The sequence below is a fragment of the Schistocerca serialis genome, chromosome 2, assembly GCF_023864345.2.
Source record: "Schistocerca serialis cubense isolate TAMUIC-IGC-003099 chromosome 2, iqSchSeri2.2, whole genome shotgun sequence".
Classification (NCBI taxonomy): Eukaryota; Metazoa; Arthropoda; class Insecta; order Orthoptera; family Acrididae; genus Schistocerca; species Schistocerca serialis.
In genome coordinates this window covers 373631480-373647406 of record NC_064639.1, presented here as the reverse complement: position 1 = coordinate 373647406, position 15927 = coordinate 373631480, and the positions used below count along the sequence as shown (strand labels likewise).

Here is a 15927-nt window from a genome sequence, read left to right as displayed (position 1 = left end):
TTTGTCACTAAGTTGTATAATTATAATGATTTACTGAGAATCAGCCCATGTGATAGGGACACACTGAGCCGCTAGTACATCTGCTCCTAACCTCCCACTGCACTAGACTTGGCCACAGTTTCTATGTTTCGATACAGTGTATCGATAAGTGGAACTGTTTCAGTGTTTCGGAACGGCTGTGGTTCAGTGTTTCGAAACAGTGGTGTTTCATTCCGCCCCTGTCTCGGATATCCGGACCAGATTCGATCTCGAGACAGACACAGAAACTGTATCGTTGTTTCAAAATAAGGCTGTTTCAGTTCACCTGTGCTTGGAACGGACTGATTGTATCGAAACAGTGATGTTTCATTCCGCTCTGTGTCTGACGAGATTCGGGCTCGGCACAGGTACTGAAACACAACATACCACTTCGTGAAACACTTTCAAGAGTGTCGAAATCGTTTTGACAAGCAATAGCATGAAGCTTAAGATATCCGAAAATAAAGCTTCGTTTCTAGATGACTGTCCTATTCCGAAATGGCGTAACATTTGCTTTATAAACATTAACCAAACAATAAAACAACGCATACTATTCACATTCAAAATAATAAATATGTGAAAATCATTCAGTTAAATTACACTTTTTTTTATAACATGCGTTTCTCTGTTCAAGTACAGTAATTATATTAAGAAACGCAAGTAAGCCTAGAACATTTTGAATAAAAAAAAGGCGTAGAGTGACAGTTATTATACATATACATAAATTTAATGTAGGTATAATTGCAAGCAATCTGTTTGACATATCACTGATAGTGTAATGGTGAACGGGAAGGGCTGGGAAGTATGGTGAATTTATAGTAACGGTTCGAAACACTTTGAAAGGCAAAAATTTTTCTGTTGTATTTTGTTATTTATTCGAATTATTTGGCATTATTTGTGAGTCTGTAGTCACTGTGCCTATTATCCACAATGATTCCCTTTGTGTGCATGGGAATTAGCAGGATGGGTATATTCCCATACTAGCGGAATGTGGGAATCCCAGTAGCATATCCGTTGTTTCTGCAGTTCGCTCCCACCTCCAGTTCCGTTCGTGGTGGTTCTTCTGTCTTCAGCTATGGCTGTCCTCAGCCAAGTATGATATGGCTGTCCTCAGCCAAGTATGAAAGTCACACGACACGAAAGCAGCGTATTTGCTGCATGAAATACGAAACTGCCAAGACGCCTAAGTGATAGTTTCATACTTTCTGCAATATGATTAGCGCTCTCGCACCTCATTTGTGTTTATATGGACATACCTATACAGCAGACATTCAAGATGATAAAATGTCTAGGTTTATTAGAGTACAAAACACAAACTGTCTCACTGTTTCGAAACAGCGTATCGAAACATTACATTGTATTGTTTCATTTGTTTAGAAACAGTTACGTGTTTCAGTTTGCCCATCTCTACACTGCACCATCACAACAACGACACACACACGCACTGAACCAAAACAATCTCGCTGACGGCGCCCACGGCGCTCGACAATCGATCTTTTACCTAATCGCAACCTTTGTGAACAGATGATGATGATCTCTGAGTAAAACACCGAAAAATATTTTGGTCAGGAATAAATCAGGGGCAACAAACCCACTTATAAAAGAAGGAACATTAGAAAATGAAAATACTGTCTCCCATGGAAAACCAACAAACAGTTGGCATGTAAGTGTCATTTGCAGACGCACCGCTCGTCCAAGATTTTACCTTATTCGTTGCTGTAGGCATTTCGAATACATCTAATTTTTAAATGATGTTATCATGCTTTCAGCTGTTGGAATTGTATGTTTTGACTGCAATTTCGGCATTAAGCCGTTTTGAAGCATACGATTTTGACGTACAGTTTTTGAAATTACAATTAAATCAATACCATTAGCTGCTGACGCGTTGATATACACCAACGGGGACGGTTGAGAATGTGTGCCCCGACCGGAACTCAACTTATAGTCCACACACTACACTCGTAGTGCCCTTGCCTTAACGATATTAAGATGGCATATTCATATCGTTAAGGCTAACCGGCCGATGACTTTCTTCAGTGTGAACGCACACGAATTGCCTGAACTCTTACGGGAGACGGTGTATTGTCTGCCGCGAGTAATGGGTATAATGGCAGGGGCACTACGAATGTAGTATGTAGCTCTGTGCCTTCGGTGGTTCAGCTGGAGAGAGCGTCTGCAATGTAGGCAGGACATCCCGGGTTCGAGTCCTGGTCGGGGCACACATTTTCAACTGTCCCCGTTGGTGTATATCAACGCCTGTCAGCAGCTAATGGTATTGATTTAATTGTAATTTCATTCTAGAGAGCTGCACGGTGACCAATGGCATCTGTTCTTTCGGACATAGACATATACGTTTATGTTAAGTTTGAAATTGGCTTGATGCTATGTTCAAATTAAAATCACAAAATAAAAATCTAACAGCTGAAAGCAAGATGATGTCGTTCAAAAGTTTTACAGAAGCTGTGGACCCGTCTCTAATTTTTAGTCTCATAGCAACAACATTGCACGGATAGGGGGAGGGGGGAGAGGGTGCGGGGCGTGGGGAGGTTTCTCCCGACCGCAGTCCACAATTTATACAGTGCTTGGTCCTTCAAGCCACGAGGTTTACATGACTGCCTTTTTTGGTTAGATATTACATTTATTTATTTATTCAAATAAAAATGTTTCAGAGTTATGGGATACATCATTCGATTGCGCGTACACACACACACACACACACACACACACACACACACACACACACACATATTCTTGTTGGCAAAGAAAATTCAATAGTAATATCAGGCTGTTGTTCTTACAGTTCCATAGAAGTGCTAAAGTGCACCTGCCAACTACTGTCTCGATATTTTTTAAGTAAGAAAATGAAAACACAGAGTAATCGAACGGAATACAGCTCCCATTATTCCACGATGACTACTACAGAACGCTAGTATTTCTTAATACAATCACCAGGGAGCAGCCGAATGAGGCTAGTCCGTGGTGGAGGAAGACAGTGGCCTCACAAAGTAGAATCAAGATCAACTTTTTTAAGTAATCAAAGTGTCTTGTTTTAAAAAGTCATCTTATTATCTTTATATAGATGTACACTGCACTGCACTTTCACTTAAGGCTGAAGGACCTGTTATGGGAAAAAATATTTAGGAGAGGGGAACTTTGGGTTTTCTGTTGGCTTGTAGGGTGCGATATAAGCACAAGGGCTGCCCCTGGCTGTAATTGTAGAGATGAGGTTAGATGCTGGGGGGGAGGGGGGGGGCAAAGGGAGTACTTGAGAGAGACAAATTTCTCAGTGTACTGTTACGCACACATTGGACATGTGTTTCATGCGCGGACATTTGATTACAATGCAATGGCTTCAATAGTACGTGCTTAATTATGAATCGGTTCGGGTTTTCGACACTGGACTGAAGCAAAGACCACTAATCGAGCGTCAAAGGTAGGCATCTACATCTACATCTACATCCATACGCCGAAAGCCACCTGATGGTGTGTGGCGGAGGGTACTTTGTGTAGAAGTTTGGTCTGATGACGTCATCTGGTCCCTCTTGCAGTTTTTCTTTGGGTGTGTAATTTTCGCTTCATACATGAGAGGGGCACTGGGTTTTTCACGGCAGTCAGCAGTTTACCTCCCGAAGACCTTATTGTGAGAGCTTCTTCTTTTTTTTTATTGTAATTTAAATTCCCCACGGCAAACTGGAGAAATCACAGTGTTAATTTTGAGTTTAAAACAATAGGAAGGTAATAATTTTGTTGTTTAGACAATACAATTCTATGATTTGAAAATTGTTGGCGATGCTGTGAGATAACTGTCGGTGGTGATGACTGTGAGCGCACATGTTCACGACGGAGATGAAAAGACGATTGCTATAATGGAGCAATGAAAAATCTGTAAGAGGCAATTTTCTTTTTACTGAGGTCGACGGGAGGGTCGGAGGTAGAAGGAAATTATGGATACACAAAGGTGAAGCTAGGGCGGGACGTGGCTACTACCTAGGGCTTCTAAGAAGGGTATATGTCGGGATGGACTTCATGGTTGGGGAGCGGAGGATAATTGAAAATCCGGAGAGGAGAGGCGGGGTAAGACAAGGAAGAGCATATGAGTGATATGGTGTAATGGTACAGCACGGTATCTGGATTGGCAATTAGAGGGTAGAGTATTGGAAGATGGAAGTTTCCTCTTCGGTTAATGTACGGCGTTCAAAGGTGATCCAAAAAGAGAAGATGATTTGGCAACTGGAGGAGTTGGAGTAGAATACGTGTTTGGAACGGTAAACGGATTTTGAATGCGAGGTAACGTGAATGTCCCTCTAGGATTTCAAGGGGTTCCTAAAACTTGCAACGGTTGGAGCCATAGATATTTTTCCTTACTGCTTTTTCATCCCCCTCATCCCATATCGGAGGAGTGTGGTCTGTTAGCGGTACAAACCTGTCGCTCTTCAGCCAAAAGGTTTAAAATATACGTATAGTGAAAGAATATAAAGGACGAGACATTTACATATGTTTTTAAAATTATCAAAGAATGAATTTCATTTATGCTCCTAATATAAAATTTAACTGCTGATTTTATTCGTTTTCTTAAATGAAAAACTGAAAGATAAAACAAAAATAATAAAAAGATTTTTAAAAGGCGTCGCAGATAGATTACGATCGTAAAATGAAGCATTGCACTTTTTGTTAAAGTTAAAGGATCTATTATGGGGAAAAATATTTAGGAGGGGGGGGGGGGGTATTCTGTTGGGTTATAGGGTGCGGATATAACCAGAGGGATCCGTCTGGTTGTAACTATAGAAGGGGATAGACGTTGTGGTGTATACTGGGTAACAGAACGTGCGGGCAAGGCTGTAATATGATAGGGAAATGGATAGCGGATTTAAAGGGGGAAGGAGAACTCCTGGTGTGAGATGGGACAGGTAGAGAAGAGCTACAGTTAACAGGATGGCTAAATACTCGGGGGGGGGGGGGCGGTGGAGGTGGGGGGTATTTTGGGAGACGACAAGGAGTGTTTGTAGCTGTTGGGTTAGTTGAATGCGTAGTGTGAGAGTGGCAGCGTACCAGGATTGGCCATTAGAGCGGAAAAAATAAACTTATAGCAGTCGAGCTTGCGGCTAGTTTGCGATGTGCTGAGGTATTCATTGTGAGAGGGGAGAGGTGGAAATTTCATGAGATGTCAAAGGATCCCGTGTTTTGTTCAGGCGTTTGGAGGTATAGAACGTTCGTGGAGTGGATATCCGTGCAATATTGGCATAGGAGAGACTAGATGTGACAGGTGTGGAAAGCTCAAGATTAATAAGTGTGGCGATTGTATTCAAGCTGATGATGATCATGTGTGTGTATGCCTGCCTATCTTTTCCAACTGTACGCCCCGCTGTCGCAGGACACTGTTCACCACAAAGCTACACACGGTCTGCAAGACGGACGTCCTGATCCCTGGTGTGACGACGGAGGAGATGAGGCTCATCTTGGACTACGCATACCTGCGCCCTCTGCCCCTGAACGAGGCGAACGTCTACCGCATGCTGGTCGTCGCCGACTACCTGTGCGTGACCGGCCTGCACGACCTCTGCACCGACTTGCTCATCAGCATGCTTTCTCCCAGTAACTGTATCCACATCATGCTCTTCGCTAGGTAATTTCAGCAGTAAGTCCTCTTGTTATAAGCACAACAGACCAATGAAAAGCCATCGCAGTATTCAGGGCAAATCAACTAAAACTTGCACCGCAAAAATTGCGGGAATGGAAAGTGCTATTGATGTGCTGCGTTCACAGACTGGATTTGTAATCAGGGGCTCGTATTGTTAAGCAGTCAACAGGTGGTAATAATGCTTAGAAACTGTATTTTTGTACAAACATGCGCTTTTTTTAAATGGAACAATGCCTTTTTACACTAACAAACCAAAAATATGGTACATTACAATGTCAGCGGTATTTGCTGCAGGAGCCTAGTGCGAGTGGTTTACGGGATATCGTATTTTGAAAAGTTCCCGACTGACACAGTACCTGTGGTAGCACACACTAAGAAACAACCAAAGTGTATACACTAGTTACGTGGATTCTGACTAGTAACGAGACAATTGGTAGTTACTTGTTGTGTTCAAAATGACCACCAGCAGCGGCAGTACACACTTCCAGTCTGGTATCGAACGACTGGTGCACACGTGCTGCCATTTCAGCGGAGACGTCCGAGTAGGCTGCAGTAATACGTCGTTGCATATCATCGGGTATAGTTGGTATGTCCTTGTAGACAGCGTCTTTCAGATTTCCCCACAGAACAAAGACTACAGGCTTAAAATTAGTGGGACGAGCAAGCCAAGGTACAGGTCCTTTGAGTCCAGGCCACCGATTTGGAAATAAATTGTGTAGACATGCCGTAGTACTTCATGCACTATGAGGTGGACAGCCATTATGTTGGTACCACAGGTTTCTACTAGTCTGCAGAGGAACCCGTTTTAGCATCCGTGGGCGATAGTCTGTTAGCAGGCTGCGATACTTGTACGCGTTCACATGCTCCATCTATGAAAATCGGGCCTCCTAGCTGACTTTCACTACCCCACACCACACGTTTACACTCCTTGGACGCTGACATTCCACCTGACGAAGCCAGCGGCAATTGACAACAGACCAATAGTGCATGTTTCGGCGGTTTACCTGGCCATGATTGGTAAATGTGGCTTCATCATGAAACGAGATACATTATACGTCTTTAGTGTCCTGTCTTAATCACAGAGGGTAACACGATTCTCATAATCGTTTCCAGGCAGACCTTGATGGAGATAAATGTCAAATGAATAGAACCTAGGTCAATGGCGAGTGCATAGGACACTTACGTGAGCCGACCGCTGTGACAGAGCGTTTCTAGGCGCTTCAGTCCGGAACCGCGCTGCTGCTGCGGTCGCGGGTTCGAATCCTGCCTCGGGCATAGATGTGTGTGATGTCCTTAGGTTAGTTAGGTTGTTGTTGTTGTTGTGGTCTTCAGTCCTGAGATTGGTTTGATGCAGCTCTCCATGCTACTCTATCCTGTGCAAGCTTCTTCATCTCCCAGTACCTACTGCAACCTACATCCTTCTGAATCTGCTTAGTGTATTCGTCTGTTGGTCTCCCTCTATGATTATTACCCTCCACACTGCCCTCCAATAATAAACTGGTGATCCCTTGATGCCTCAGAACATGTCCTACCAACCGATCGCTTCTTCTAGTCAAGTTGTGCCACAAACTTCTCCCCAATCCTATTCAACACTTCCTCATTAGTTATGTGATCTACCCATCTAATCTTCAACATTCTTCTGCAGCACCACATTTCGAAAGCTTCTATTCTCTTCTTGTCCAAAATATTTATCGTCCATGTTTCACTTCCATACATGGCTACACTCCATACTTTCAGAAACGACTTCCTGACACTTAAATCTATACTCGATGTTAACAAATTTCTCTTCTTCAGAAACGCTTTCCTTGCCATTGCCAGTCTACATTTCTTATCCTCTCTACTTCGACCATCATCTGTTATTTTGCTCCCCAAATAGCAAAACTCCTTTACTACTTCAAGTGTCTTATTTCCTAATCTAATTCCCTCAGAATCACCTGACTTAATTCGACTACATTCCATTATCCTTGTTTTGCTTTTGTTGATGTTCATCTTATATCCTCCTTTCAAGACACTATCCATTCCGTTCAACTGCTCTTTCAAGTCCTTTGCTGTCTCCGACAGAATTACAATGTCATCGGCGAACCTCAACGTTTTTATTTGTTCTCCATGGATTTTAATACCTACTCCTAATTTTTCTTTTGTTTCATTTACTGCTTGCTCAATATACAAATTGAATAACATCGGGGATAGGCTACAAACCTCACTCCCTTCCCAACCACTGCTTCTCTTTCATACCCCTCGACTCTTTATATCTGCCATCTGGGTTTTGTACAAATTGTAAATAGCTTTTCGCTCCCTGTATTTTCCCCCTACCACCTTCAGAATTTGAAAGAGAGTATTCCAGTCAACATTGTCAAAAGCTTTCTCTAAGTCTACAAATGCTAGAAACGTAGGTTTGCCTTTCCTTGATCTAGCTTCTAAGATAAGTCGTAGAGTCAGTATTGCCTCACGTGTTCCGATATTTCTGCGGAATCCAAACTGATCTTCGCCGAGGTCGGCTTCTACTAGTTTTTCCATTCGTCTGTAAAGAATTCGCGTTAGTATTTTGCAGCCGTGACTTATTAAACTGATAGTTCGGTAATTTTCACATCAGTCAACACCTGCTTTCTTAGGGATTTGAATTATTATATTCTTCTTGAAGTCTGAGGGTATTTCGCCTGTCTCATAAATCTTGCTCAGCAGATGGTAGAGTTTGGTCAGGACTGGCTCTCCTAAGGTTGTCAGTAGTTCTAATGGAATGTTGTCTACTCCCGGGGCTTTGTTTCGACTCAGGTCTTTCAGTGCTCTGTCGAACTCTTCACGCTGTATCATATCTCCCATTTCATCTTCATCTACATCCTCTTCCATTTCCATAATATTGTCCTCAAGTACATCGCTCTTGTATAGACCCTCTATATACTCCTTCCACCTTTCTGCTTTCCCTTCTTTGCTTAGAACTGGGTTTCCATCTGAGCTCTTGATATTCATACAAGTGGTTCCCTTTTCTCCAAAGCTCTCTTTAATTTTCCTGTAGGTAGTATCTATCTGACCCCTAGTGAGATAAGCCTCTACATCCTTACTTTTGTCCTCTAGCCATCCCTGCTTAGCCATTTTGCACTTCCTGTCGATCTCATTTTTGAGACGTTTGTATTCCTTTTTGCCTGCTTCATTTACTGCATTTTTATATTTTCTCCTTTCATCAATTAAATTCAATATTTCTTCTGTTACCCAAGGATTTCTACCAGCCCTCGTCATTTTTCCTACTTGATCCTCTGCTGCCTTCACTACTTCATCCCTCAAAGCTACCCATTCTTCTTCTACTGTATTTCTTTCCCCCAATCTTGTCAATTGTTCCCTTATGCTCTCCCTGAAACACTCTACAACCTCTGGTTCTTTCTGTTTATCCAGGTCCCATCTCCTCAACTTCCCACCTTTTTCTTTTTTAATCTAGTTCTAATTCAGTTTTAGTTAGGTTAAGTAGTTCTAAGTCGAGAGGATTGATGACCTCAGATGTTAAGTCCCATAGTGCTTAGAGCCATTTGAGCCATTCGAACACTTGCGTGACTAAAACTTCCACGTGCGATTGCGCGGAAGCTAACGGACGGATCAACTGCAACAGTAGCAAGAACATTAAATTTCATCCTCTTCTGTCGTCACTTGTTTCCTTCTGTTACGTTGTCTAGGCGTTACACTACCGCTTTCACGTAACTCGTTGAAGAGGTTGGTAAATAATTTCCAACATGGTTGACGCATATTGGGATATCTTGGCGCCTGTACCGTACAAGAACGAACTGCTTTCTTCCTATACTCTCCATACACCATGAGCATCTTGGCTTTTGCTACGTTGGTAAATCTCGTCGTCCACACATAACCTACTGCTTGGACCGTCACACACTGCCTAGCAAGTTGCAATGCACTCAAGGAACACACAAGCACACTATAAGCAAACATAACAACATCGCACATAGCAACTAGGCAGGTTCAATAAACAAGCGTCAGTGTGCAAACTTTTCAAAATACGGTATCTCGTAAACGGCTCGCACTAGAATACTGCAACAGACACCACTGACGTTCCAGTTTACCCTACTTTTAGTTTGTTAATATCGGTAGGCATTGCTCCATTTAAAAAAATTGTATGTTTGCACAAGAAATACACTTTCTAAGTATCATTACAATCTGTTTATCGGCTAACAGTATGCGCCCCTGACCAGTCCAGTCTGTGTAAACTGCTCGTCAATAGCACTTTCCATTTCTACAACATTTACGGTGCAAGTTTCAGGTGATTCACCCTGAATATCGCAGATGTACTAGTGCTTCAACGCAATTTCATAGGTATTATAGCATATTAAGTTACGCAGGATACAGGGTCATGCGACCACCTGGTACCAATTCTCCACCATCTACAGTGCTCCAAATCGACCAGTGTGCTCCTTTAAGAGTTTGACTAATTTAAGACTTTGTCATGATAAGCTGCTCTGATAAATGTATGTGTGATAAGTACTCGGTGCTTGCGGTGGTTTTATCGGCAGTGCTCTGAATCATCATCCAGCTTGGCTACAGTTCTCAGCCATTTCTCCTAGACTCATTTAGGCCTACGACGAACTGGTGCTCTGTTTCCTCATAGGAACGCAATAAGGATACTACAAGTATGTGAAATATGTGCTATCGTATAGATTAAAACTTTTGGGTAATTGCTATGTATTGTCTTCTGTAATAGCCTAGCCAAATGAGAAACATAACCGTGGTACGGTGTAGGCGATCACATTATCTGCTTGTAAAGCTGTGAGGCTTGGAATACTCCCCACTTGGCTTCTCGATGTGGTGCGTGCTAGCCAGCCATGGCGGCAAGTCCGACAGCGAATGGAGGGATGATCGGCAATGAGCGACATCGTGCAGAGGATAACGTAAATTTGGTGTATGTTGCCCTTTTTAGTTCTTCGTTATCTCCTTTTCGGTACCCTCTGGGATATGTTTTCCTCCTTTGTGCCATTAGTTAGAAGTCACATGTTATTGTGCGGCTGCTGGAAGCTACTACAACTCCTTAGCAGTTACTTTCTCCCAGTTTCTTGATATTTCCCTTCCGTGCTCACAGTTTGTTAAATTCCACCCTGACATATGAGACAATCTCTATAGGTGGTTTCCATAAGTTTCCAGGTCACATATACATCTGTGTATAGAACAATGGGCTGCTTCCAGAATTGGGCTTTAATTACACCCGATAGTATTTAATGTTCTGTGAAGTAGACACACTAAAACCAATTTTGAAATAGACGAGAAATGAAGATGGTGTCCCGACTGTCCTGGGCTCAATAAGGTCGCACGTTTCAGCAGAAATCAGGGAAGGAACATTTGCCGTCTATGAGTGCATGGCTACCATGCCGAAGAGTTTATGAAGAGAGATTTATTTGCATGTCAAACCAGTAGCTACCGACCTACACCGGCGCTAATTAAAGTTGGAACACCATGAATACAGCATGCAACAAATGTTAAGTTGGCATGAAGTATGCCACTTGTTTGGATATGCAAATGGTAAGCATTTCACCGCAACAGCAAAAAGTAGGTGGTAATAATGCCACCTGTAGGGTTCGGATAAAAATATGGAGACATCCATGCTTGATCATAATGCTATCCAAGCCTGCAGTGTGCGCTTTTTTATTTGACGACGAACGGCACCAGTACAATGCTTTCAATACGTTACAAGCGTGACTCGTAGTCAGAACAGCTTTTTGTGTAGAAGTGAGTACATCATGTCGGAGCTAAATGAACTGGAACGTGGGCAAATTGTTGGTGCTCGTGTGGTGGGAACTTCCGTAACCAAGCTAGCAGAAGTGTTCGCTGTTTCAATATGCACCGTATCGAAGGTTTGTACCGCATATAGCGGAAAAAATCATCCCGTAAGTCACAACGCGGACGAAAGTGTGAGTTGAGTGATCGTGATGGATGGCCATGAAGAGGATTGAGACGCAAAAGAAGAGGACAACAGCTCCAAAATCCACTGAAGAACTGACTGTCGCACTCGTGAACCCTGTCAGCACCAAAACAACACGAAGGGAGTTCCAGGAACAGGGAATTGCGGGGCGACGTTAGAGTCCTAAACCATTCATCCGTGAGACAAATGCCCGTAACAGGAAAACGTGGTGCCGAAGCCATAAAACCTGAACTATGGAGCAATGGAGGAAAGGCCTTTGGTCGTATGAATCTTGTTTCACACTGTTCCCAACTTCTGTCCGTGTTTGCTGTCCCAGGAAAACATGTCACGGATTCGGTGGTGAATTGGGCAGCCATATTATGGTATGCCATGAGACTCATGATTATTCTCCAACCTCGCATTACTGCCAAGGATTATGAGACCATTTTATATGATTAAGTCCATCCTATGGAACAATTTCTGTTCCCCAGTGATGATGCTGTGTTCCTTGTTCATACAGTTCGCATCGTCCATGACTGGTTTTGTGAGCTCGAGGTGAATTGTCGCATCGCCCCTGATCACCACAATCGCAGTATCTCAGCATAGTTGAGCGTTTGTGGTCTACTTCGGAGAGAATGGAGCGTCATCGCTACCCACATCCATCATCGTTACCTGAATTTACCACTGTTGCGTCGGAAGAATGGTGTAAGATTCCGTTGAAAACCATACGCAACCTGTATTTATCCATTCCGAGACTATTGAAAGCTGTTTAGAATGCCAGCGGGTTTCCAGCACCGTATCAGGCATGGTGATACGTTGTGTTTTAGTATTCCCATATTTTTGTCCACCCCCTGTACATTCTGTCTGGTGCACAACGCATAGTGCCACTCGCCGCTCCAGCTGACTGGTGACATCCGCAGACAGCCGTCGTGCACTCGGCTGGAGAGGGCGGCGCGGCGGTACGCGCTGCGGCACTTCCCGCGCGTCGAGATGGAGACGGACGCGCTTCTCTGCCTGCCCGCCGCCGAACTGGGCGCCCTGCTCAGCACGGACTGGCTCAACGCGCGCAGCGAGCAACTCGTCTGGTGCTGCGTGTTGCGTTGGACCGCCGTCAACCCAGCGGCGCGCATGCGCTACCTGCCTCTGCTCATGCGCTGTGTGCGCCTCGGCCTCCTCGACGTCCACTTCTTTCAGCGCAACGTGAGTCACCCTTCTCCTGCATCTACACCAGGGATGTCGAACCTTTTTTTTCACCTGGGACACACTGGGAAAAAAGTCTATTTTTGGGCCGCACATAATACACGGTTATTCTAAATGATGGACCTACACTACTGGCCACTAAAATTACTACACGAAGAAGAAATGCAGATGAAAAACGGGTATTCATTGGACAAATATATTATACTAGAACCGACATGTGATTACATTTTCAACAAATTTGGGTGCATAGATCCTGAGAAATCAGTACCCTGAACAACCACCTCTGGCAGTAATAACGGCCTTGATACGCCTGGGCATTGAGTCAAACAGAGCTTGGATGGCGTGTACAGGTACAGCTGCCCATGCAGCTTCAACACGTTACCACAGTTCATCAAGAGCAGTGACTGGCGTATTGTGACGAGCCAGTTGCTCGGCCACCTTTGACCAAACGTTTTCAATTGGTGAGAGTTCTGGAGAATGTGCAGCAGTCGAACATTTTCTGTATCCAGAAAGGCCTGTACAGGACCTGCAACATGCGGTCGTGCATTATCCTGCTGAAATGTAGGGTTTCGCAGGGATCGCATGAAGGGTAGAGCCACGGGTCGTAACACATCTGAAATGTAACGTCCACTGTTCAAAGTGCCGTCCATGCGAACAAGAGGTGACTTAGACGTGTAACCAATGGCACCCCATACGATCACGCCGGGTGATACGCCAGTATGGCGATGACGAATACACGCTTCCAATGTGCGTTCACCGCTATGTAGCCAAACACGGATGCGACCATCATGATACTGTAAACAGAACCTGGATTCATCCGAAAAAATGACGTTCTGCCATTCGTGCACCCAGGTTCGTCGTTGAGTACACCAACGCAGGCGCACCTGTCAGTGATGCAGCGTCAAGGGCAACCGCAGCCATGGTCTCCGAGCTGACAGTCCATGCTGATGCAAACGTCGTCGAACTCTTCGTGCAGATGGTTGTTGTCTTGCAGACGTCCCCATCTATTGACTCAGGGATGGAGACGTGGCTGCACGATCCGTTACAGCCATGCAGATAAGATGCCTGTCATCTCGACTGCTAGTGATACGAGGCCATCGGGATCCAGCACGGCGTTCCGTATTACCCTCCTGAACCCACCGATTTCATATTCTGCTAACAGTCATTGGATCTCGAGCAACGTGAGCAGCAATATCGCGATACGATAAACCGCAATCGCGATAGGCTACAATCCGACCTTTATCAAAGTCGGAAACGTGATGGTACGCATTTCTCCTCCTTACACGAGGCATCACAACAACGTTTCACCAGGCAACGCCGGTCAACTGCTGTTTGTGCATGAGAAATCGGTTGGAAACTTTCCTTATGTCACCCCATTGTAGGTGTCGCCACCGACGCCAACCTTGTGTGAATGCTCTGAAAAGCTAATGATTAGCATATCACAGCATCTTCTTCCTGTTGATTAAATTTCGTGTCTGTAGCACGTCGTGTTCGTGCTGTAGCAATTTTAATGGCCAGTAGTGTATTTTCAAATTTTCATATTTATTCAAGTACAAATCCAAAATGAACAAGCTTTATAACAATGAAAAGAGGAAGTTTCGAAGTTTTTTTAATAATGTTTGGCATCAATTTAATAAATTTAATAATTTGTAATTAATTAGTTTTTACTAATTATTTAATAATTAGAAATATGATAAATGTTATAAATATTCAGTGTGGCCACCATTGGCTGCACGGGAAACATTGACGCGGTAGCGAAGCTCGTCCCACACACGCAAAAGTGTATCTGCTGTTATTGTGTGCACGGCAGGAGTGATCGGGTTCTGCAGATCGTTCCGAGTGGTTGATAGAGGTGGGACATAAACAGCTTCCTTCACGTAACCCCGTAAGAATTAGTCGCAAGGTGTGAGATCAGGAGATCTCTGTGGGCAGAAATGCAGGGCCAGGTCCTCAACTCCCCTGCGTCCGATCCAGCACTGTAGGATGGAGTCATTTAAAATTTCTTGTTCAACACAGTGCCAATGGGACAGAGCTCCATCCTGTTGGAAAATGAAGTCATGGATATTTTCCATAACTTGAGGGAACAGACATTGTTCCAACATGTCCAACATGTCCAGGAATGGTCCATAAACCTTTGTACAGGATAGAGCACAGAATACGTGGATCTTCGGTGAGTCTCTTTCGTGTTGCAATGGTGAATGTGAATTTTCCAAACCCCATATGCGAACATTGACTTTTCCACTAAGGTGGAGCGTCGCTTCATCGCTAAAAGTACCTCTGTAGAAATGCGTCATCCTCCATCTGTGCTAGCACATAATCACAAAATACGAGACGCTTCTCTTTGTCATTGGGGTTGAGGGCCTGCACAAGTTGTAATCGCTAGGGCTTGTACAGCAAACGCCGTCTCAGAACTTTCCATACAGTTGGCTGGGGCATTCCAAGTTCTCGACCGGCTCTGTTGGTAGACTTACTGGGACTGTGCACAAAAGTTTCTTGAATCCGTCGGACATCATTCTCTGACATACGCGGTCGGCCTGTGGTGTTTCCTTTGCACACACTCCCAGTCTGTTTAAATTGCTTAAATCAACGGCTAATGCTTTTGCGAGTTGGTGGTTGAATACCGATGTTGGTGCGCAATGCCCGCTGCGCTGCAATTTGCGACTCACTTTTCACGAACTCAAGAACCACAGTCGCCATCTCACTCACAACTGTGACAGTGAAACGGAATTACTGCCCTACTGCCGCGCGAACTCTACCGGCCGCTTCTGAAACCACCACCGCCCGCCCGACGCTGCCCGCCAAGAACTTGGAAACTTCCTGTTTTCATTGGTATAAAGCTTGTTCATTTTGGATTTGTACTTGGATACCTACGAATTTTTGAAAATGGGTTCATCATTTAGAATAACCCTGTGTACATGGACGGTCGATGGTATACAGGATGTTTCACAATTGGTGTAACACATTTCTGGAGGTTGTAGAGGGTACACAGTACATCAAGTTTCACGTGGGAATCCATGTCCGGAAGCGTCTTCCACCGACGCTACAGAGAGCAGGCACCTGCGCCTGTAAATGTGTGTATATACAGGATGCCTTCCTGATGATGTTACGAACCTTCTCTCACGATGCGGAAGGATAAATGTATCAGTTTGAGGCAAGGGGAAACGAACGAATCGAAATTTGTAAG

The 15927-nt window shown here is 44.1% G+C and overlaps 1 protein-coding gene across 1 annotated transcript in view; it reads left to right on the top strand.

Annotated features, from left to right (window-relative positions):
- The window catches only part of LOC126456004 (kelch-like protein 10), an 89440-nt gene that overhangs the window by 27755 nt on the left and 45758 nt on the right, over positions 1-15927 (top strand). Inside the window, exons 3-4 of the mRNA XM_050091760.1 lie at positions 5390-5641; positions 12464-12743. Coding sequence (XP_049947717.1) covers positions 5390-5641; positions 12464-12743 — 532 coding nt within the window. The remainder of the gene's footprint in view (positions 1-5389; positions 5642-12463; positions 12744-15927) is intronic.